The sequence below is a fragment of the Orbicella faveolata genome, unplaced genomic scaffold (genome assembly GCF_042242905.1).
Source record: "Orbicella faveolata isolate gen_17 unplaced genomic scaffold, um_ofav_v1 contig_1, whole genome shotgun sequence".
NCBI classification, from domain to species: domain Eukaryota; kingdom Metazoa; phylum Cnidaria; class Anthozoa; order Scleractinia; family Merulinidae; genus Orbicella; species Orbicella faveolata.
Genome location: NW_028301536.1, coordinates 27,140,420 through 27,163,107, shown reverse-complemented (window position 1 = coordinate 27,163,107; position 22,688 = coordinate 27,140,420). Strand labels below are relative to the sequence as shown.

General features: G+C 38.9%; 2 protein-coding genes across 2 annotated transcripts; one reads left to right on the top strand and one right to left on the bottom strand.

Annotated features, from left to right (window-relative positions):
• Positions 1-1,362: 1,362 nt before the first annotated feature.
• On the bottom strand, positions 1,363-21,803 carry LOC110061765 (uncharacterized). The gene is made up of 16 exons (XM_089298457.1): positions 21,728-21,803; positions 20,645-20,693; positions 19,460-20,136; positions 18,897-19,100; positions 17,947-17,994; positions 17,781-17,871; positions 11,565-11,713; positions 10,295-10,392; positions 9,618-9,705; positions 8,513-8,662; positions 6,008-6,144; positions 5,312-5,405; positions 4,588-4,632; positions 4,187-4,261; positions 3,366-3,413; positions 1,363-3,112 (listed from the first exon to the last, which is right to left on the bottom strand). The coding sequence occupies exons 1-16, from the start codon at positions 21,795-21,797 to the stop codon at positions 3,006-3,008; spliced, it is 2,130 nt and encodes a 709-aa protein (XP_089154583.1). The 5' UTR covers positions 21,798-21,803; the 3' UTR covers positions 1,363-3,005.
• Positions 12,548-17,034, top strand: LOC149118575 (uncharacterized). Its single transcript, XM_089298405.1, has one exon. The coding sequence runs from the start codon at positions 14,140-14,142 to the stop codon at positions 16,330-16,332; it is 2,193 nt and encodes a 730-aa protein (XP_089154531.1). The 5' UTR covers positions 12,548-14,139; the 3' UTR covers positions 16,333-17,034.
• Positions 21,804-22,688: the final 885 nt, after the last annotated feature.

Below are 22,688 nucleotides of genomic sequence, written 5' to 3'. Positions count from 1 at the left end.
ATTGTAAGTACTGAACGCGTGCAATGAATTGACTTTTATATTGTTGAAGGTCCTTATTTAAATTTGTCAGGTGTTACAAAAACTACGTTATTTTCTTAGGATAAGGTGATAGTTTTGGTTTCGCCCGCACAGAAGTACCATAACATGTGAGGCATATTTGTCGGAAGTTATGAAATTCACGTTTTTTTCTTACGATGAGCTGACAACAATATATTTCGAGAAATTCGAGATACTAACACATAGAGATTTATAAGTGCACAGCTTGCCTTTAAGTACCATCAAGTGTGGCTGGAGTGGCATCACCTGCGATGACCAACAACAACATCAACTAGCTTTATTTGCATGACCATAACTACATACAGTGTTGCAAAAGCTTTTATAAACTAAAACTAAGACTAAAACAATGACGATTGTCGCGATCATATAATAATGATATGATATAGCAATCAAGTTAAAGACCAAACTGATAAAATGTAAAGAGACAGAGATGCAAAACAAACACTGAACATTTATTTAACAAAGTTTATTTATTTATTTTTTTCTAAAGAAAGCAAAGCTTGTCATCAGCTGATCTCCCAAATCTTGTCCCAACAACAACAATCCCAACAACAACAGCAACAACAACAACAACAACGACAACAATCTTTATTTGCATGACCATAAATACATACACTGTTGCAAAAGCTTTTGTAAACTAAAATTAAACTAAAAGTAAAATAGTAACGATTATCGTGATCATATAATAATGTTACGGCATAGCAATCAAGTTACAGACCAAACTGATAAAACGTAAAGTAGCACCTTAATGGGCGTATAGTTCTTGATAACTGTGGTCAATTGGTCAATGTATTACCCAATACTATTCATGTTGGAGTAAAGCACGGAAGGGTTTGGTGATTGACAATTCGAAGCTTTGTGATGGATAACGAACGTGTTGCGCACCCGGGGTTTCCCAGCACCGTGTTGGGTTAGTTACCGTAATTCTAATTAATTTAATTTTCTGTAGGAAAGCTATAAACCTAGAGGCACTACATCACTTCAGACGTAATGGTATGCATTTCGGCAAGTTTCACTTGATAGTTTCGTGAGTTGTAGACATAATTTGCGAAAAATCATTGTCGCCACGAAATTTCAACAGGCTCGTTTTGCAGTTGTTAAGAAAGTCAATGAAGCATTTACTCAGACCAAGCAAAAAATAGGTACGCAGTGCGCACATGGTCGGACGTGCAATACATGCATATTACCTTATTAACAGTAATAAGTTTTGCAGTGATCCTTCGTCATTTTATTTGAAACATGAACAATGCATATATAGATATAAAACCAACTACTAAAACGGATTTATTTAAAGACAGTGAGTCATTAAAGAACAAGTACAGACCGTTTATTGCAAGCTTGCTCAGATGACAACTCAGACGGTACAAATATGGAATGATTTCTACTACTCAGGTCATTATGTACTGTCTTGTGGAACCTTATCTGGCCAAATTATACTTGTTTACACTGATAAGTCTGTTATGCCGAAAATGTGAAGTAGGCTAGGTCAATAACATGTAACCATTTCGGTGTCCTACAAGCAGAATAAAAGAGGGTGTGAATTATAATCATTACAATTTATTAACAATTCTTTTATATCAAATGAGCTTTGACATTTCCTGCCAAACGTTCACCAAAGGGTAAACTAAAATTAATGTTAAATACAGACATTTTCTATGGTAATTCACATAGAAGCAAAAAAGTTTGCCGAGTGCACTTTGACAGCAAGCTGTATAAAGAATCCCCTTTGTGTAAGATCTGAGCCATAGCAGCAGCACTGGAAATCATCCTATGGTGTTGATAAACAATGTAAATTAGAGAGTTTGCTACACAATCTTCTCTGTGAGTGAGGAGGAGAAATAGTTAAACTGACATCAAAGTCAGTCACAATTGGGGCTGGGTTTGTCTCAACGCAGGCAACACCGCTGCCAAGTCGAAGTCTTAATTCAGGGATATAAGCTTTATAGAAACCATAAAAAATATCTGTGTAAGCCAGAGAGGATTTATTTCGAAATAACGAATCACACATTTCAATACTGCTAATTAAATCGATATGAAGTAAAACAAAAGCAGCATAGCACACCATAATTTTTCCTTGAAGCATCCTCGATACTCCCTGAGAGCTCAATAAACACTATGTTTGCCAACAACAAGTCTGTACGTTTTGTGTTATAGGTATCTGCGACGCAGACTAGGTATTATTTTGCTCAGGTTTGTTCAAAAATGCTCTAAGGTTATCTCAAAGTCACACAATTGTGCGATCAAGTACGCGATCAAAGTCAGCTATATTGACTTGAGTAAGGTGCTACTTGAGTATCGATCCCCGCTCTGATGCAATGTGTTTGCATGTTGTAATCAAATTATGATGAAGAAGAAAATATACTCAGGTTTTGTTCTGGTAAACAGCTACGCCACACACAAAGAACTAGCTGGTAAACAGCTACACCACACGAAAAGAACTAGCTGGTAAACAGCCACACCACCCGAAAAGAACTTGTTGTTAAACAGCTACGCAACACGAAAACAACTTGCTCGTAAATAACTTTTTGGGTCTAAAAGTAGCTTGGATGATTTTTTCAACACAATTACCCCACCCCACTAGCCTCTGTAGAACATTTTGAACGGCTCGAACAGCCATCCATCCTGCCCGAGGACCGCTTCGCTTCTCAGTTACATAGGTCGGACATTAGCATGTCCTCCCAAAAAAGGCATGCTCGTTCAAGGCTTATATTTTTAATAAGAACGTTGTACACCCCCTATAGCAACAACGATTTATTTTTTTACGTTTTTCTCCTGAGCGCACAAAACGTTACTCAAGTTTTGCGGTTTCTATTTAAAAACATTTGTTTAGTCTAAAAATTCGAATACACATCTGACTCGATAAAAACAGGAAACTGTAATCTAGAAGGTAGAATATTATTCCATGGCCTTCTGATCACTTCTAGAATGGACTCCGTAGACAGCCATGATCAGTTGACAGTTGAAAAACCAAATAAAACCACGCTGAAGAGCAACGCAAACTGCAGAACGACATTAGGGTCTCTGCTTTTAACGGTGCCGCTGACCACAGGTGTTCCTATCAGGAGAAAGGATACAAAGGTTTGATTTTTTATTTCTAGAGAAATGTAACAAATGTTATTCGCCACACGGGACACTTTGGGGAGACCTAGCTCTAGCACTCGGCAACACGGCTTGTGAAGAGATAGAGAGCAATACTGTCTAGCGCAAAGGAGGATACTGGTCTGCCGCGGAATTTCGTCGAGTTTGTGGCCATCATTATAGCACCCAATATTTAAAGACAGATCACATATCCTACGCGATAAGCTAACCTCGTTTTATCCTGAACTTGATTTGATTGGGAAGACTGCAATCTCGTTCTAGGTAAGACAACAGCAGACACATTAGTATAAAGTAACAATAGCAACATTGTATTGCTCAAATAACTGACATGTGAAATCTAGTTCCGATAATGTGATCTCTTACTTCACAGCACTGATTTTCAGCATGACTAGAGAATAAGGTTACACTTTTGAGAATAAGAAAAAGAAATCACCAACCCAAATGTCAGCATGATACTTAATTTCGATTTTATTTGCCGATCATCGAAAACCTTAATCAGATTCACTGCGGTTTTATATTTCGCTATGATTAAGATTAATAGTAGCGTACATCTTAGTGTAATTGTATTAACGGATTGTTTTACATGAACAAACGACTGGGCGACTAGCCTAAAACTAACTTATAGGAAGAATGAGCTTGAAAAAGAGAAAGGTATCGGGCACAGGTATTTCCTCTCTTGGCTTTGTAATCTGTTTGTTCAGTATGTTTCAGACATTCCTAGTTATAGATTGAAAAAAAGGAAAACTATTAAAACCGTTCTCCGACTGAACAAGTCATTCAAAAATCCGAGGCTTCAGCTTGGATGCTACAGCCCTTAATGGATTAAAGGAAATGGAAGAGCCAATAATATTCGTAGAAAAAGACCTCGATAACCATCCACGTTGGAAATTAGAAATGTAATGCGCTGGATAATGGTAGCACGCATGGCGTTAATGTCTACATTATTTTTCCTTACGTTTCAGGCGAAACATAGATTTAAAAATTCACATTTCTTAATTACAGGAGTAAACATATTGAACAGTTGAAAAACCTGAGCAAGTTAGGAGGGAGGCTTCTCCATAAATTCCAATGTTGATTGAAGGACAAGTGTCAGATGAGTTGTAACCTGCGAGTAGCGCATTGTATAACAAGATTAGTCAACATCAAACTCGCCCACAATAAACTTCGATAGAGCTAGCAGCCATTGTCACACCAAGAAATAATGACGATAATAAAAATATAGTAAACATTGAAAGGAAGTGAGAAATATAGGAAAGAAGAAAATATACTACAGTGGAACCTCAATTTAACTAATCTCTTCGTAGCCAAGTCCTCGGTATAACGAACAATATTCTTCGCCCCAATAACAGAAAGACAGAAAGAAAGACAGGAAGAAAGGGACAAGGAAACAAACGAAACAAAAAGGAAAATAGAATAATTTGCACTTCCTACCAGCACAAAGGTTCGTAAATTGTATCTGCATGTTATCTCCTTCGCCTTAAGAAAATAATAATAATAAAAAAAACTTAAGATGGCAATCACTCAGAAGATAAAGTTCAAAACAAACAAACAAACAAACAACAACAACAACAACAACAACATTTGGTTGTTGAAGGCGTAAAATTAAAACCCGGCATTCAAATAGGTCTTAAAGATGCCAGTGCAAGATTTCCAATGTAAGAATTTAATGAGCAGCGATGAAATGTGTGTTAAGACTTATTAGGCACCAGAATACGTGAAAGTGTAAATTATTATCCTTTAGGAGAAAGATATTATTATTATTACTGACTTTTAGCAAAACTGAATAACGAGTTCTCCTCATGTACAGAAACCGAATGGCCTGTTGCACAAGTCGGACCCTCTTCCTATGAGGCACAGGAGACCCAGGGGAGCTGGGTCAATTAATTAGGTTCAAAAATGTAACGGCCATTTTGTACACTGCTAGGATTTACAGGTGTCTGAACTGGTGACCAAGACATGCAGGTTAAGCTTTGCAGAAACACAGCGCGAGAAATCCTCTAGCCATACAATTGTTTTTTTTGTTTATTGAGGTCAAGACAGTCTAATACTAGTAGACAGGAGTCAAATCGCAAGTACCGAGCACCATACACGACGCGTTTGCTGGGAAAGCGTCCTGGAAACGTAGGAATACGCCAAGAAAACGTCGTTGACATACCTGCCGGTCCAACTTTTTGAGAGTAATTCTCAGGACCTGGAGTGTCGGTTATTCTTGACGCGTACACCGATACTGAACCGTACTCTGGTATAATCTGTAATAAATAATGAAGGGTATAAGATGTTGGACGATTGACAATTACTAGTGGTTTGAAAGTTTAGAAATTTAAGCAAATTTCAATGGAGCAAAAAAAAGCCTTTTCATTTTTCATACCTTCAAACTGTCATAAAAGTTCGCTTTTTAACGTCAATGATCTAAACTCCCCCCGGGAGGGGGGGAGAGAGACTCACATATAAAAAGGACGGGGGGTGCTCGTCGTACCTTTTAAGGGTTAAAAAAGCGGTTTTGGTACCTCTTAGGGTGTTGAGGCGGGGGGGAGATTTCACGGTACCTTTTAGGGTATAATGATTAAACCGAAACAAATATGACAGGAGATAACGTATTGTTTTAGAATTGGTTCCTCTTAAGGGTGGAGACCATTTTAAGCCACGCCCACGAAACAGAATCTTGGTACTCTTAAGGTTTTTTTTCAAAATTTCCGACGAGCACCCACGTCTTTTTTTATATGGGAGTCCCCCCCCCCCCGGATCTAACAATTGGTAGTGTTGCTAATCGTAACGCATTTTTTCTATTTCGGGCAACAATTCCATTCCACAACTAATGATGTTTAACACATAAAACAGATACAGTTCTTACATCAATATAGATATCCCCGACTCCAAAGAAGTGCTCTGCGGATAACGTGAAAAATCGTGCTTTGTTGGGAGAAACATAAGCCACAACCTCCGTTGTGTCCCCTGCGTGGGTAAAGTTCAAGCCCATGTAAACTGGTGCTGCAAAGACATGTCAAGCGTTAACACTTTGTCGGAACTTGTTGACTCAAGAATTAAATCTAAAAGGACTCTGACACCTCCAAATCATCCGCGAAACTTGAAAACTACTGAACAGAATTCGCCAGTGAAATCTAATGACATTTCTCTCTGTAAGCTAGATGGGAGTTTTGTGAGAGTTGACAGTATCAATATATAGAGGCACAAACATGAGAATAATTCTAAAAGACATATTTTCATTGATGAGAACATGGAAATAGTGGTCTAGTATTGGATTAAACATGGACATAGCCTGTATTGCAGCCGTTTCCTTTCCTTATCGAACAAGCGAGCAAGCAAGCGGGCGGACGAATGAGCGCGCCTGGGGTGAGCAAAAAATTGGGGAGAAGTGGGGAGGGGGTGAGTGAGAAGGGGGAAGAGGTGGGGAGAAAAGGAATCACCGCCTCCCCTGCTCCTTATTTTTCGCATTCGCTTGCAGTTTCGTTCAATTCGTGTAGTTTTTGGGAAACGCTTGCTACGCATACTAACATGGACAAGGTTGTAATATCAAACTGAAATTCTCTTAATATCTTGATTTTGGTGTTTTAGGAGCATCTCTTGTATGAGCAAAGGTATTCAGTTATGATTTTAGCACACTTCAACCAAAAACGCGGCAAAATGAACATGACGGTGTCACTTCAAAAATGACCACCGAAAAGTATTTTTCTTTCAATAACTGGCTCTGAACAGACCCTTTTCATCGCATAAATGACTGCCAAGTACAAATTCTTTTGTAAGTATTAAAATTAGCCTGACTAACCCCGTTCTTGAGTTGATAATTCAAAAGAATTTTTACTCCCAAACGAGTTTAGTTAGGCTAATTTAAATACATACAAAAGAATTTTAAATTGGCAGCCATTTATGAAAAGGGTCTATATATGGGAGGATCAATCACTCCTTCGACTCTATTAATGGTTTCCGAAAGAGCAGTCTTGAGAATTTGACCAGGGATTCGATAATCACGACACCCAAACCTTCCCATGTTCCGTCGACGTTTTAGATCTTTTAGGAACGTAAATGGCTGTCCCTGTTTCGGAGATAAAACTCACTAAAGACCGTTCTGTTATGTCTATGTAACGCTATTCCCGGTATCCTATATGTGTTGGCATGTCTTCCTTGGAGCGCACGGTTGTTACATATTTGGCGCAAAATAAATTACGTTTGTAGTAAGGATGGGCAATAAGAGTGAGAGCTAACCTGCTGAAGTGTAACTCAGTACAAACTAGAAAGTCTTAGTCTAACGTATGAACTTTGTGCTACGGTCAATACGAAGTCTGTACCAGCTAGTTGTGAAGCAGTTGGCAGCGGGTTTAAGGATACTGTTTGAGTTGCTTCAAATTGTGAATAACCTTTAGCGGAATTGTTTAACAGATACAAGTGAACTCACCCTTACGGGCTTTTCTTCTTAGTGAAGTAACCGGCTCAAGAAGCTTATCAAAGTTTTTGGTGGTGAATACATGCCTCTTTTGTCAGCAGCAATCAACTTCAATTCTGAAAGTGAATACTTTAGCGGAATTGTTTAAGGTGGCCGAACACAGTTTTCAAGAGCCTATGCCTAATTCACCATTACTTTTAAGCTATTTATGCTTTGGCGCTCGTTTTTTGCAAGAGTCAAGGTTAACCACAGAAAAGTTTATTCTCGCATTTTGGCTAAGGTGTGTGCTGTTGCCATGGCAACGGGGCTGGTTAAAAACAAGGCTTAAAAAATGGTTTTTGTTTATTTAAAAAAAATCCAGTCGTTAGATGTTTTTCATCTTTTGCCCAATACGAATTGACATTAAATCCCTTCTGTCAACACTGTTCTAATAAAATTTTGACATAGGCGATTTTCGTAATTCGCCGTAAATCGTTTTCACCGCATGTTCTGTATTATTAAAAATTCCCTATGTCAAAATTCAAATTTTTTGCGATAGATCATTCACGTGGTTTCTGAACTATTTTTTTGCCAAATTTCTTGAAATTCTAACGACTGGATCGTCAGAAATCCGCAAGTTTCTGCAAAAGCAATCGGTCTCAATTTTTCGAGCAACTGCGCATGCGCTGCATTTAACTGGGTTCTTTCGGTAACAAAGAAAAAGCTGACAATTGCTGGGTTCTTTGCATCGTTACCTTTTCTAACATATCTTTGTAATAAAAGACTAAAGCCATCAATACGCTGCGTTCAATTATAGAGAAAAATAGCACAGATACGGCGGGTGTTGAGTAAATAAAATAATTGCTCTGTTGACGGCATGTTTGTTTTTTGCGATACTTGTGCACGCGCTGAATTGCATCAGCAAAAGCGCGCGCGAAAACTGTGTTCGGCCACCTTAACTGATACAAGTGAACTCACCCTTACAGGCTTTTCTTCTTAAAGAAGTAACCAGCTCAAGAAGCTTATCAAAGTTTTTGGCGGTGAATACATGCCTCTTTTTGTCAGTAGCAATCAACTTCAATTCTGAAAGTGAGTACTTCGCGACTCCCACCGCAATCATAGTCAGATCTGAAATAGCAAGCAATGAAATTACTTTGAAAGACTAGATTTAGTTTGATAAAGTCCCGGGGGGGGGGGGTTACTCCCTTATATGGGCTATAAAGGTATGTGCAGCCCCAAAGGGTATTGTTTTTCAGCCATGTTGGTCATAAATAGGGAATCGATTTTAGCTGATTTTAGCCATTTTGGTCATAAATAGGGTTTGGATTTTACACTCCAGCCTTGATATGGGTATGTTTTTAAGAAGAAGCTACTTTTTTGTCATTATCGAAAAGAAAATCAGCAAAATCCCTTCACAAATTATGTGTACTGTAATTTAACATTGGTCTGAACTAGAGAACTAATTGTAACGCAGGTCTGAAACAAGGGTTTGATTTAAGGGTCAGGTCATAAATAGGGTTTCGAATTTATGGTCATAAATAGGGTAGGGAATATCGTAGATTTTGGTCATAAATAGGGTAAGGGTTTTGGGTAGCGGGCCGCACACCGCCCAATTTTTCACGGTGTACCCCCTCCCGCCCCGCCGGAGGATAAAGTCTCTTTTGCAGCCGTCGTTTGGGGTCATCACGCAACGCTACCTCTCAGGAAGCGTTGCGTGACGACCTCAAGAAGACTATCAGTCTGCGGAACAAGAAGCATTCGTGTTCTGAAAATTATCTGAGCGACACGATCGCCAGAACTTGCGTAACGCATAGAGATCACTGCTACTCGTTCTGCCTTTTATTTCACAATCTGTATCCATTTATACTTGACAAATGTTGTGACAACTGCTGTTACAGTAACGTGACAACGTTCGCAGTTCTGGTGTGTGTGTTTCGACGACTTGCCAATGAAGCGGAAATAAAGCAATCACATCTACCCAATTAGACAAAAAAGCATATAACACATGAAACTAAGCGCTAGGCGCAAGTAAGAAATAAATATTTCACTATTAAATAGTCAAGACAACACAAAACAGAATTACCGCTTATGTCTGACTTTAATTTCTTTACGACTTTCTCCAAATTTAATTGCCTGTCGTTCGATTTTCCATCTGTGAGTACAATGACTATCTAAAACGCACAAAATAATATGTAAGTTGGACGAACTGTCAATATTCTATGTCTCAAAATAAAACCTACAATACTAAAAATCCCCGAAAGGTATAATATACCCAAAGAGTAGAACTAGATACGTAAGAACAGTAGCGAACGCAAAACTAAGAAACTCAATGATAATCATTCTACTGAGCCCTGCAGTGATTTCTGTCGTTAAAATCGTCTGAGGCTCCCTGTCAGGAAAGAGGTTCCTTATATATTAAGATTATAGTATTGTGTGCTCGCCTCCGGATCGAGTGGTCCGGGTTCGAACCCTGGCTGGGGACATTGTGTTGTTATCGGGCAAAACACTTAATTCTTGAAGTGCCTCTCTTCACTCAAGTGTATAAATAGGCACCAGTGAACTTTATTGCTGGGGTAACCCTGCGAAGGACTAGCATCCCATCCAGGAGGGAGTAGAAATTCTCCTGGTCGCTTCATGCTACTGAAACCGGAGATAAGCGCCGGCCTGATGGGCCACTTGGCTCGTATGCAGACTTAACCTTTACCTTACCTATGGTATTTTTGAAAAGTCGATGTTAAAGGAATCAAAGTGAGGTGGTACCTGAACTGTTTCTGTATCGGTCACTGGATTGTCCACTGCGGGTTTCAACACATTGTAGTGAACAGCGTTCAGAGCTTCAGCAGTGTAAGTGTAACCCCCTAGAATAAACTCAAAATGTGAATAACACCTAACTTGAACTGAGAAAGAGGAGACAGAGGAGGAATTGGAGCGGCAGCGAGAAGTGCAATGGAGGGGGTGGCTGGGGTGGGAAATGACGGCTTACAATACGGGGAAGTAAAAGTCTTCATTGGTTTGCATTGTGCCAATACGGTGGAATCCCGATTTCTCGAACCCTCATTTTTTCGAACCTCCCGATAACTCGAACCAAAAGTCGTTTCCCTCTCCTCGGTCGAACACTGAATTTTACTCCCGATTTCTCGAACTATCCAATTTTTCGAAGGAATTTTCGTTTCCCTTGGAGGTTCGAAAAATCGGGATTCCACTGTAATTATGCCATTGAACAGAACTACTTGACATGAAATTTGTGGTGAGTTTAGGATTAGCTTTGAGAGATTTTTAAGGTAAAGGTCAAGATTTTTAGAGACTGAAGTAGCAAAGTAAGTAACCAAAGAAGAGAATAAATTAGCGATAAAAACGCATGTGCACTGCGCTAATTCTTGAAACTCCGATTTGGCTCATTGACTGTTGATTGATGTCTGGCATCACGTGAAAGGTACGCGAGAATTTTAACGTGTTCCTATATTTCAAAATGAAATCGGTTCAAAGACACTTTTTTGTTTCTTGATTATCACTGCCAGCCTTTTCTGAGCCTCTTCAGTACACTCAAATGCGCGGCTAGGGTTTTGGTTATTCTGAAGGATTTTAAATAACGTAATAGAAACGAGATGGGAGGAGATAGGTGCAGGCCTAGCGGAATTGAAGTTGTCTAAGTTACAGACAAACCAAGTGAAGAGTACCTCTCAAGACTACATTAATGAATTGATTTTTTGAATATTGAGCCCACTAGTTGTTTCAAGAATGCAATAATGAGTTGATTATTTGATGTTGTTATCCTCATTAAAGATTACTACTACTAATACTGAACACGCTAGTCGTTTAAAAGGGCAATAATGAATTGAATTTTTTGAATATTGAACCCGTATATTGAAGCCGTATTCTTGGAACGACGAGCGGGTTCAATATTCGGTTAATCAACTCATTATTGCATTCTTGAAACGACTCGCGGGTTCAATATTCAATAATCAATTCATTAATGTAATCTGGAGGGGTACGCTTCACTTGGTTTGACTTTAAATTAATGAGTCCATACCTTTATATTGAATTTCATCGACTGCACACATCAGCCTCGTTTTGGAGCCATAGTTGTCAAGAGCGACTGACAGAGAAACAGAGTCGGAGAATTCGACAATGGCCACGCGAGCTTGTAAAGGAGAAATGTCAAACGTTTGAATAATCTCCCTGAGGGAATAAAAAATGGTGTTAGTCAGTACACAATAAGAAAGATACTTTTTTTTATTGAATTCGTCGTTGACATTTGCTTTCACCTCAAGTTTTTTTCTCACCAGAGAATGTTCATCCATTAACGTTCTTTTAATGTTAAAATGAAGGTTGTGTGGGACACGATTTACAAATTGAAATGATTTAGTCTGTGTTAGAGAAGTGGTACACAATAGTAATGTTAATAAAGTAAACTTTTGCTTCCTCAATAACCCTTTTGGCGTTTATCTTTTCTAATTTGCTTCACACTATAATCAAGCATCTCAGTTGTGAGGCAATTTCAGGTAGTTTTGTAGTATCGGCCACGTTGTATTACATTGTAAGGCAAGTAATCAGAAAATCTAGCCGTGAAAAGGGCTAATGACACCTCAAAGAACTGTCATCCACTACGCATGTGTGGTCATTAGTGACGTCACAGCAAACATTCGATTGTTTTTGTTGCCTGGAAATTTCTTATGGCGTCGACCATCAATATTTAAGAAATAGAAAACATGTACCATGTTTCTATCGAGTTATAGAAACACGAGTGGAAGTGTGGGAGAAACGAGAAATGCTGTGGGAACACGAGCAGTAGGCGAGTGTTGCCACAGCCTTTTCGAGTTCTCCCAAACTTTCACGAGTGTTTCTACAACTCGATAGAAACACGGAGAACTTGTTTACTTTGATCATCAAAATGTAAATTCTCTTTGCTCGCGCCATCATCACGTCAACAGCTCGTGCTGGTTCTATCGAGTTATAGAAACATGATTTTTAACCAATCAGCGCGCGTATTTTCTTAGGGCTGTTTTCTAAAAATTTTAGGCCTCACGGAACGGTATCCTACCCCTTGGACCGCTGATGCCCATTTTTTTGTGACATGCGCAGAGTACTTTTTTTTGGGAAACTGCTGTTCGTAGGGATACGCGGGCTCAACTCGCTGATGTTTACATTCAAGCTCACTCAAGCAAATTATTTTAAAATTGCAACAAAATGTCGAGCAGATGGGACGAAAAAGAGTTCACGGCAGTCATTTTTCCCGGTTAAATCAACCGTCAGTAAAGAAGAAGAAAGAAATTACCGATGAAAACGTGAAAAAAATAGCTGCAAGCAGTGTCCGAGTAGAATTGAAAAACCTGTCGAGCGAGGAAAAAATCGACAAACTCGAGCGAGACTGTAAACGCCTACAGTGTGAAAGTGCCGGCCTGAAGAGGACAATACAAACCCTACGACGAAGTATAGGTAAGTGTCTGCTCAAGTAGTCATCAAGCCGTCTATAAATCTCCTAAAAAGTGTTTCTTAAAGCTTCTGAATTACCAGTAAAAGCCGCTTTCCCACAAATACATTAAAAATTCGTGGCGATGTCAATTAATGCGAGTTTCGATGTTGTCACTAAATTTTTTAAACTCAAACTTATTTAACGTAATAATATATTACCACTACAAGGGGTCAAGGAATACTTAAAACGAAAATAGTTTTAAAAAGTTTGTAAAATGAAGCAGACTAAATGGTATGGTCACATAGGACACGGCTGTGTCAAAATACCAAACTTGAAGCGGCGATTTTGGCGATCGAGTTGGACACCGAGTTCCGAAGCAGACAAAAATTTAATAACATACTCTGGACTGGATATCACCGCTTCGCAAAAAAGGGCTCCTTCATAGCTGGGTACGCAGTAAACAAGATTTGAATCGCAGCTAAATGCTCTTTTAAAAAAGTCTGCTTGCTCGAACCATTGCAAAATGTTCAAAATTAGATAGATATTTAGGTTATTTTTAATTTTCTGTGGCCGGCCGGCTTTCGTGTATTACGCCAGTACTTCAGGTACTTTCGTAGGTTCATGTTAACAGCCTTTTAACCAAAAGCGACCGACAAATTTTAGTCTAGTCGTAAATTTTGTGAGAATGCAATTTTTCCCCAAAGGGTTTGTCTGCCTTTCGTTTTGTAAATTCGCAAGTCAACATCTCGACTCGATATAAGCGGACCGCCGAGGAAACAGTAACTTTCAGAAATCCACACAAGTACACTGTATACTTAAGTTTTTCTATCCTTAAATTTATTGTTTAAAAAAAAACAAAATACAAGTAAAACTTGTAAGGCCCTATTTATCATAGTAAGGAACAGTTTTTAATTATGACATTTTCATATTTACAGTATTTTTGAGAAGAATTAACAATGACCTAAGGAAAGATGTCTTGAAGTTACAAAGTGAAGCAAAGAAGCGTGAAAGAACTTTGAAGTCTACTGAATTGAAAACGAAACAAGTCGGTAACAAACTACGAGGGACAAAATCTGCTTCCACAAAGCTGAAAAGACAATTAAAGGAAAATGATGAAAATGTAAAGAAACCTAGGTATTCCCTTGTGGACACATTTTCTCATGGCAAAAATGGAACAAATCGTAGAACAGTCATGTTTATGGCCTGCATGAGATATTTACAGCATGCATGTTTGCTTTCTAGCCAAAAGACACCCATTGCATTACATCTAATTTTCAGTATTTTATTCAACTGTAGCCCCCCAACAAATGTTGTTGTCTCGCCATCCACACTGGCAGACTGGAATATCCTATTAGGGGAGGCCGATAAACTGATATTACGCAAAAGATTTGCAAGTAGCCAATATGATTTCCATGTATGGAGTGATGACTCCAACAAAGGTGGCAAAGAGCGGCACATTGTAGGTGTCCACACCTGGTGCCCAGAGATCAATGAACCCAGGGCATATGTCCTTGGTAACAGTTTGACAGCGAGTGAGTCAGGAAAACACCAGTCTGATGTAGAATATCATGTTGTTCATGATGAATATGGCATAACTAATGTTTCAGGTTTGGTTGGGGATAATGCCTCAACCCAGAAGGGGAAGGCTAATGGTTTAATAGCAAATAATTCAAGGGTTTTTGAAAAGGACATGTTCTTTGTTGGATGTTACCCCCACGTCCTGAACATTATGTTAAGAAGGATGTGCCAAGCTGGGTTTGGGGCCAAGGGTGACATGAATAACAACCATGTATTGCAACTACTTTATAAGGTATCTTGGCTTCATCATGAACGCCCAAGTCAGTACAAATCAATGTATGTATCACTAGGAATCTTAAGTAAAGAGCCACCCCTTCCCCAGTCCTTTATTGACACGAGGTGGACATACTATTATGAGACACTTCAATGGCACTTGAAGTATGGTAAAGCCTGTCTACAACTTGGAGAGAGTGTCCTGGAAAGAATGCCAAAGTCAGACAGCCACTACACAGTGTGGCAGAATGTTATCAAGTTGAGCTCCTGTCCAATGATTCAAGTGGAAATTAAGTTTTTGTATGAGTTTCTTGACAAGTTTCTTATTCCATCTCTCAATGCATCACAAGCAACAGATCAAGAACTTGGCTTCTCCAGTGGATACCTGGCACGATTATGGCCAGCAACTGTCCTTAAACATCATGAAACATTAAGTAAAATGTTGATGTCTCCATCAGCATATTTTCCTTTAACTGAGCAGCAGATGAAGATGTCACTGAAGGATCCTGCAGCCATCAACCACTTTCGTCAGGAAGTGCAGAGGCCAATGTTGCAAGAAGCACTTAAAGTTGTTAAAGACCATGGATCAGAGTGGTTGTCCTTCCCCAAGTTATTTGGAATTGGAGCTGATCCAAGATACCAAAGTTCTTTCTGGTATTCTGTTTTGAAGGCTCTTGAAATTCCTGTCATGCTGTCAACTGAAAGAGAAAAAGAAAGCAGGTCAGTGCAAAATTTCTATGTCCACGGACAAAATCTTCACACATTGGTTTGTAAGGACAGAACTGGTTTAGTTAAATGGGCAGAAATCTGGAACTTGAAGGAACCAAAACTACTGAATGATATCAAAATAGTTGCAACATCACCACAGAGTAGTCTCATCAGTAAAGAAGCTAACCCCCACCTTTTCGAGTTCTATGCCAAACACATTTTCAGTATTCCTGTGAACAATGTAATTGCTGAAAGGCAGTTCAACCTTTCACAACTTTATCTTCAAAACAACATGTCAGAGCTGTCAAAACAAGCCTCGATAACATTTGTTGAGAACATACTTCACAGTGGAAAAAACAACAACCGCACCACTGAAGCAGCAAGAGAAGTACATGAAGAGAGAATGAAGGCATATGCAAACATGCTGAGCTCAGACCTTTTGCAAGAGGCAAGAAAGAAGTTAAATATGATCCGAAAATGTGAAAACCATGGGCCACTGACTGCAAAAGATGTATATCCCAAAGCTTGGGAAGCAAGGAAACTAAATAGCAACACCTCAAGCATGATCCAGTCCCTCAAAGCTGAAGGCCGCAAACTTGAACTGCAGTGGAAAGCTTCCACCAAAGGCACATCACAATTGGAAAACCAGAGGTCATTCCGGCCAACTGTCATTACAGAATTCAGAACAGCTGGAAAGGTTCCATCTCTAATGCAACTTGCAGCTACTGAGGTATGGGGTTATGGACAGGAACTTTCAACACATGACTTACCAAGAGAATGCCAGTTCTTCGTACAAAACCTGCCAAACATTGTACAGTCTTTGAACATTGATCTTCCATCCACATTGGACATGCATACCACCCAGTTTCCTATACAAGAAGAATGAAAGTCAAATATGGGGTGGCTCTTTCTAAAAAGGTACTTTCACAAAAAGATTATTTTCAATTGTAACAATTTCATACTAAACAAATGCGCTTCAACTATGTTCTATCTGAGATTCAGATAAAGTAATTAGTTTGTGGGGAGTCTTACCCATTTGTAAAATACCAATTGTTGCAGTGTAAATAATAGTGATCATAAATATCAAAATACTTCTGAGTGATTATAATGTAATGCATGATTACTGTAGAGTTGTACAGTCAGCAGTTTACAGTGAATGTGAATATAAAAATACTTCTGAGTGATTATAATGCATGATTGCTGTAAAGTTGTACAGTCGGCAGTTTACAATGGATTTGAACATACATAATTGTTTTTCATTATCATTCATATGGGGCAGTTGTTTAAAACTAGCATGATAAGTAAGCCGCATAATTTTCACAGTAAAAATGTAAGTATTGGTAATTTTTAACGTAAAGTTTGCTTAAAATTACACAAGAGTGTAGCTTGTATAAGATAAAATAACATAAAGCAGTGTACTAATGTACATGAGGTACCATGTTGCATGAGAGAAAAAACAAGGTAGAAAGGAATCGAAAGTAGCCTAATATAGTGGAAAGTAAAGCAGAGCAGTGTTTATTAAAACCTGATGTAACTGATAAAACGCACAACAGACTGAATAATTTTATTCCCTCCCAAAATATGAAAATGTTATCAACAGCGGGATGTCTAAACAAGACCACCTTTACTCAGAACATTAAAAATGAAAGTGCCTATTATGCTGGAAAAAAATCATTACTGGAATACCAAACAGTTGTTGTGGCTTACTAATCAATACTAGCAGGGGGTAACTATTTGCATTTACCTGAAAGAATGGAGCGTGAACTCACCTCTCGTAGCCTCGAATTTAACATCTCCCAAGCTGTCTCCGTGCGCTTAGTGCATTCAACATTTCTTTCACTACAATATCTTGGGCGCGCGGGGAAAAAGTTGAAATAACTTCAAGAGCAATCAGTCTAGGCCTCTAGACCTTCATTATCCAGGAAACTAGAAGGCAAATCTCCAATTTCACCGTTTCGGTTTTTCGATATCACCGCCTCTGCCCGCTGAGGACGGCAAAAAAGTAAAAAAATACGTATTTCTGCCACTTACGCGACGAAAGAGAAAAAATTAAAACGGTAGAACTTTCAGCCGTGTCCCATTCTTCCTTCTTAGCACGTCTATGGGCCAAAAACTTCGCGTCGGAAGACGATATTCAGCCAAAAAGTTTACAATAATTTGACTGGAGCAAGTGTTTCCGAGAAACGGTTCAACTGCGCATGTCATAAATTTTTTCCTGCTGATGTACTGCAAACCATTCCGTGAGGCCTAAATTTACACGAGAGGGACTGTGCAAGATAATCTTTCAAAAATGTCGCTAAGCGATGGAGGCAGATTTAAAATATATAGACCAACCTTACGAACTTGACTTCTTTTTTATGGTTATCCTCTTTAATACTTCCCGACTCGTCCATAACGAACACAATGTTAGCTGGAAGTTCACAGTCTGAAACAAATAACAGTGAAACGTTGGATGCGAAATACAGTAAAAAGAGTGAATCAAGAAAATGACATTTCTAACCTTCATTATTTTCGTCAGTACTGCACGAAGTATTCCCAGTGACTACATCTGCAAATGAGTTCAGAAATAATCAAAACTATCAGAAAATTCCTGAATCTGATTGGCTATCGACAGGCCCTATTTTAGCCTAAATAGGACAGTGTACGCGTCCTGCTGTAATTGGACAGTACACGCCATTTTGGGCGCGCCCTTTCTTCTACAGATGTACTTGAATAGATTCCTTTGGCATATTGGTCGAAACACACTCAACAGTTAAAGTTTGTAATTTTTATCAAGACGTTTAACCGATGGTTATATGATCCTCACATTTTGTTTGATTGATTGGTAACAGGACTTCGCGTTCCCAATTCCGTTGTAATCATACTCGTGATTCAACTAATCGGACTTACGCTAGCGTTTGCCCCCTTTTGTTAATCACTCACATGATTTCAGACCGAATCAGACTCCACTCAGTGCTATTACCATTATTAATTAACTTATCAGAACAAAGTATTAAAACACTGCATCATAAACACTACCACTTCGCAAACACTTTGTCGAGCTGTTCTCAGCCACGCTTTAAGCAACTCGATAACCGCACGCTCGCTAAGCATGAACCAATTCTTAAATTCAAAATAGCTAAGTACAGTAACTAAGTTGAAAAATCAACAAATCGGATGATCTCGAAAGTTGTTACCATATGGGTTATAAAAAAATGTTGAGGGAAAGACAACCGTGGGTTAAACGAAAACCGACAGAGTTCTTCGTGGTATATATCGTGGTTCGATTAGAGTTCTTTGTGGTACGATTAGGTATAAACATCGGGCCTGCTGACGACCAATGATCTGAAATTCAAGAAGTTTGTTACAGCTTTGATAAGGACGCATTGAGTTTTGGGAAGGGCTATTACCTATTAACCTGTCAACTTCAACTGGGCAAAAAGAAAAAAGAACCTAGAAAGGATAACTCACCCAAGTATGTAAAAAACTGGTCGTTTACGTTTCTGGATAGGTCCACGATCTTGCCTTTCTTTACATTAGGCAACTGCGCGGTGTTTTTGTCATAGTAGGCATAAGCGAATCCTTCGATCTGCTCCAGAAGTATTTCTATGTCAACCAAGTTTCTAAATTTGGAGTTTCTCCTGCATCTGGCATATGATGTGTCATACAGGATGCCTGTTAACACAAAGCAAATCATAGAGCTATCAAAAGACTAAGACAATGACAAGTCATTTCAAGAACTTATGAAAACGCTCTACGTTGTCTTATTGGTAAACAGAAGGATGAGCTAAACACTTTTCTAGAGGAATTACTTGGACGTCAAAGGTCTATAAACTAGTTGGCTACCAGCTACAAGAGCGAATAGCCGCTAATAATTTATCTTATGACTTGGGCCCCGTTCCAAACGTCATTTCACTTATGCGCCGAACCTAACTGACGAGTTAAGTGCGGGAGAAGAGAGGCGTTTGAATAAGTACAACCTGATGCGTCCTCTTGCCGTTTAATCTAGCGTTCACGTTTTCAGTCATAGATACCTGATCCGTAGTACATCCTCAGCAACTGACCAAGTCGCACTCCTTTCCTCTTCCACTTGGGGATGCCATGCCCTAGAAGGAATCCGTCAATGCCACCTAGTATTTCTGCATCAGTAGCCTTGGACACGGCTCCAGCTAAGCGATACGAAGCGGGGCATTGAGTGTTTGGGTTCCAATATCCAGAAGGACCGAATAAAGTTGACGTGTCTCCATTTTCTTTATACAAAGCGCTTCGCGCGAGGTTGTAAGCAATGGTAGCGGTAAACAAATTGTCGACACGTAATGGAGCACCGGCTGTCCATTGCGTGAGGGAGAGGCTATCATCACGATTCAGGCCTGCGCAAATACCCATCATGACACGACCCATTGCTATGGTTTCTCCATCAGGTGTCAGCACTACGCCCATTTCCCGCAGGGAGTTGTCATCATAGCTGTATTGAACCATGTTAGTGAGAACGCGTTTTTCTTCTGAGTTCAGAATACCAACAGGTAAAGGATCTGACTGGCCACACAGTATGTTCCACAAATCAGCATTGAAACCAAGAATACGGATGTAGTTTGCGATCTCGTTGATGGTATCGCCATCGGTAGTCGTATGGCGTTCAATCTTTTCCACAACCTCAATGAAGTGATCCAGCGTGTAGATGTCGTATACGATTGATATAGATCGCTTGCCTCTAAAAAAAAAAAAAAAAAAAAAATCACGTATTTATGACAATTGAAAAAAAATGTTTTGATAGTTAGCCCTGGCCAAATGATCACAACATTTCAACGTAACATTGTTGCACGCAACATGTTGCCCACGTTTGACCACCTTGTTGCGACGTGTTGCGACTTTTTGGGTGTTGTTGGCTCAAATATGACCATTTTCAAACTCCCAACATGTCGCAACACGTCGCAACAGGGTGGTCAAACGCGCGCAACATGTTGCGCCCAACAATATTGCGATTGTTAGGCCGGGGTTTTATATGAAGATGCCCATTTTATACGCAATTTGAAATGTAGTATTCTAGTATTCCGTCTTTGGACAACAGAGTCAGCTGCTATCAACTACTCGATAATACACCACTACTGTAGAGGAACCTATATAAATTAACCAACTACAATCCAGGGCAAATTGTATGGCTAATAACTTCTCTTCTACAGGGCCAGACCTAGTTATCCCGTGTGGTGTGGTGAACATACCTGTTCAAAGAAATATCTTCCTCATCGTGAGCTCCCAGCTTTGTTTTTGCTATAAAAAAAAATACTAATAATAAAAAAGTGATTAAATCAAATAATAATTCAAAACCCACACGCTTACAAAGTTTACCTCCCTTGGACGATGGTTAGAACATTCCAACGGTACATTTTTATCTGCTGGAGTACGTTTGGATTACAGAAGTATTAAAAATACACCCAGCAATAAAGTAGTTAGTTTTAATTGGCTAAGAGCAGTAGCATTTATTGCAGATGGAATCTCTGGAGTTACGTACATGACGTACGTTGTTATTTTTGTGTCTCAGTACTTTCAGTACCGTCGCAGAAATAGGTGTTAATAAGTTGAGCTTGTTCACGATTTATGTCTATGTTGTGCGATCGGCTTGTGTCAAAACTCTCTCAACAGTCAACAGAGAAAAATTGAGAAAGTTTTTCCAGTGAACTAAAAAATAAAGCGCACAAATTAATGGCGCAAATGGTGCATCGTGGTACAATTAAAAGAAGATTGCACAGTTCACAGCACACTTTCTTTCGTGTAGTAGACCTGTAGTGGTGTAATAGTATTTTTTGTTAGTGGTATTATTTTAAGTTTTGCCCTTATTAGAAGTATTATTGTTAGTATTGTAGTAAGTAGAGTTAAGTATCGTTACAAGATATTCAGTGTATGTAATGAGTATGGCATTGTTAATTAGTAATCAGTGTTAGTACCGTAAGTAGTGTTAGTATTGTAAGCAATGTTGTTAGCAATTGTAAATTGTAGATAATGCTTTTTTGTAGGTAAGTTGAGTATTGTAAAATTGTGAATAAATTATGATATCAAAACAACAACAACAACAACAACAACAAAAACAACAAAACATTTTCTGTTGCAATTGCTACGTAGTTGACAATGACTACTGGGATATAGTGCTTGATTCCAACAGCCTCCTTGACAGAAACACTTAAAAGTAAACATCCTAATTAAAGAATATGATTATTTGATCTTCAAGGATCGATTTTCTCCTACGCTGGAGAAAACAGTATCAAAATTAAACAAATTCAAAACAAAACAACAAGGCGTGTACTTACCCTCAGGAGTACATAAAGTATAACCGAAGATGCAAAAGAACACGACGAAAAATTGCCTCCAGTATTCCATAGAAATCTGTAATTTGGGGTGACACAATAAACAACTTAACAATTAACCAACTCTAATAGTGTATAAACAAGTGCTGCGAGACTACAAAGCGAACGTGACACTCAGTAGTAAAGCACCTCAGGCAACGATCAGAAAAACCACAAATTAAAGTCGGCGTTTTGATACCTTTCACAATATCACATTTGACTCAATTTTTCCATGAGTATTTCTATAGATAACTTGGAAGAGATTTGAAAAGCCTTCAGTTTCTTATTAAAGTGGTTTTCAATCAGTTATAGTTTTGGTAATTTCATAGTGTAATGAGGGGGACATGGGGATTTGCGGTGTTGCGGTGTTGTTTTTTTTAATGCGGTGATGCGGTGAATAAAATCTCAACTTGCGGTGTTGTGGTGATCTCAAACCAAACGGTGTGCGATGTTTGTGTTTTTCGCGCTGCGGTGTTCGGTGAAATGAAATTGTTTGCGGTGCTGGGGTTTTTTGATTTACCTTTCTCAAACCTAAATTTGACCTAAATTTAGTATGTAAACTTCGTTAATACGTGCTAATTTATGACAAACACGTACCATTAAGGTTAATAATTTGTAACAAAATACAGACCATCACTGTCTAATCAATCTTCAATATGCTTCGGCTGCCAATCCGAAGCTGTTTTCATTTATAGGTAACCTGACAAGCTAGGCCATCCCCTTTTTTTCTCTGTTTAGCGTCGTCCGACCGACCCAGATTTTCGCGTTTTCCATTTTCAAAAAAAGAAAAAAAAAAAAAGTTACGCCGAGTGCAATGCAGGCAATGACACATTATTTCAAACAATTGTGACTTTAATCTGAAATATAAGCAATTTTTTGCCTTACAGATTTTGTTTTTCCCTGTTCTCGTTTGATTTTAACAATG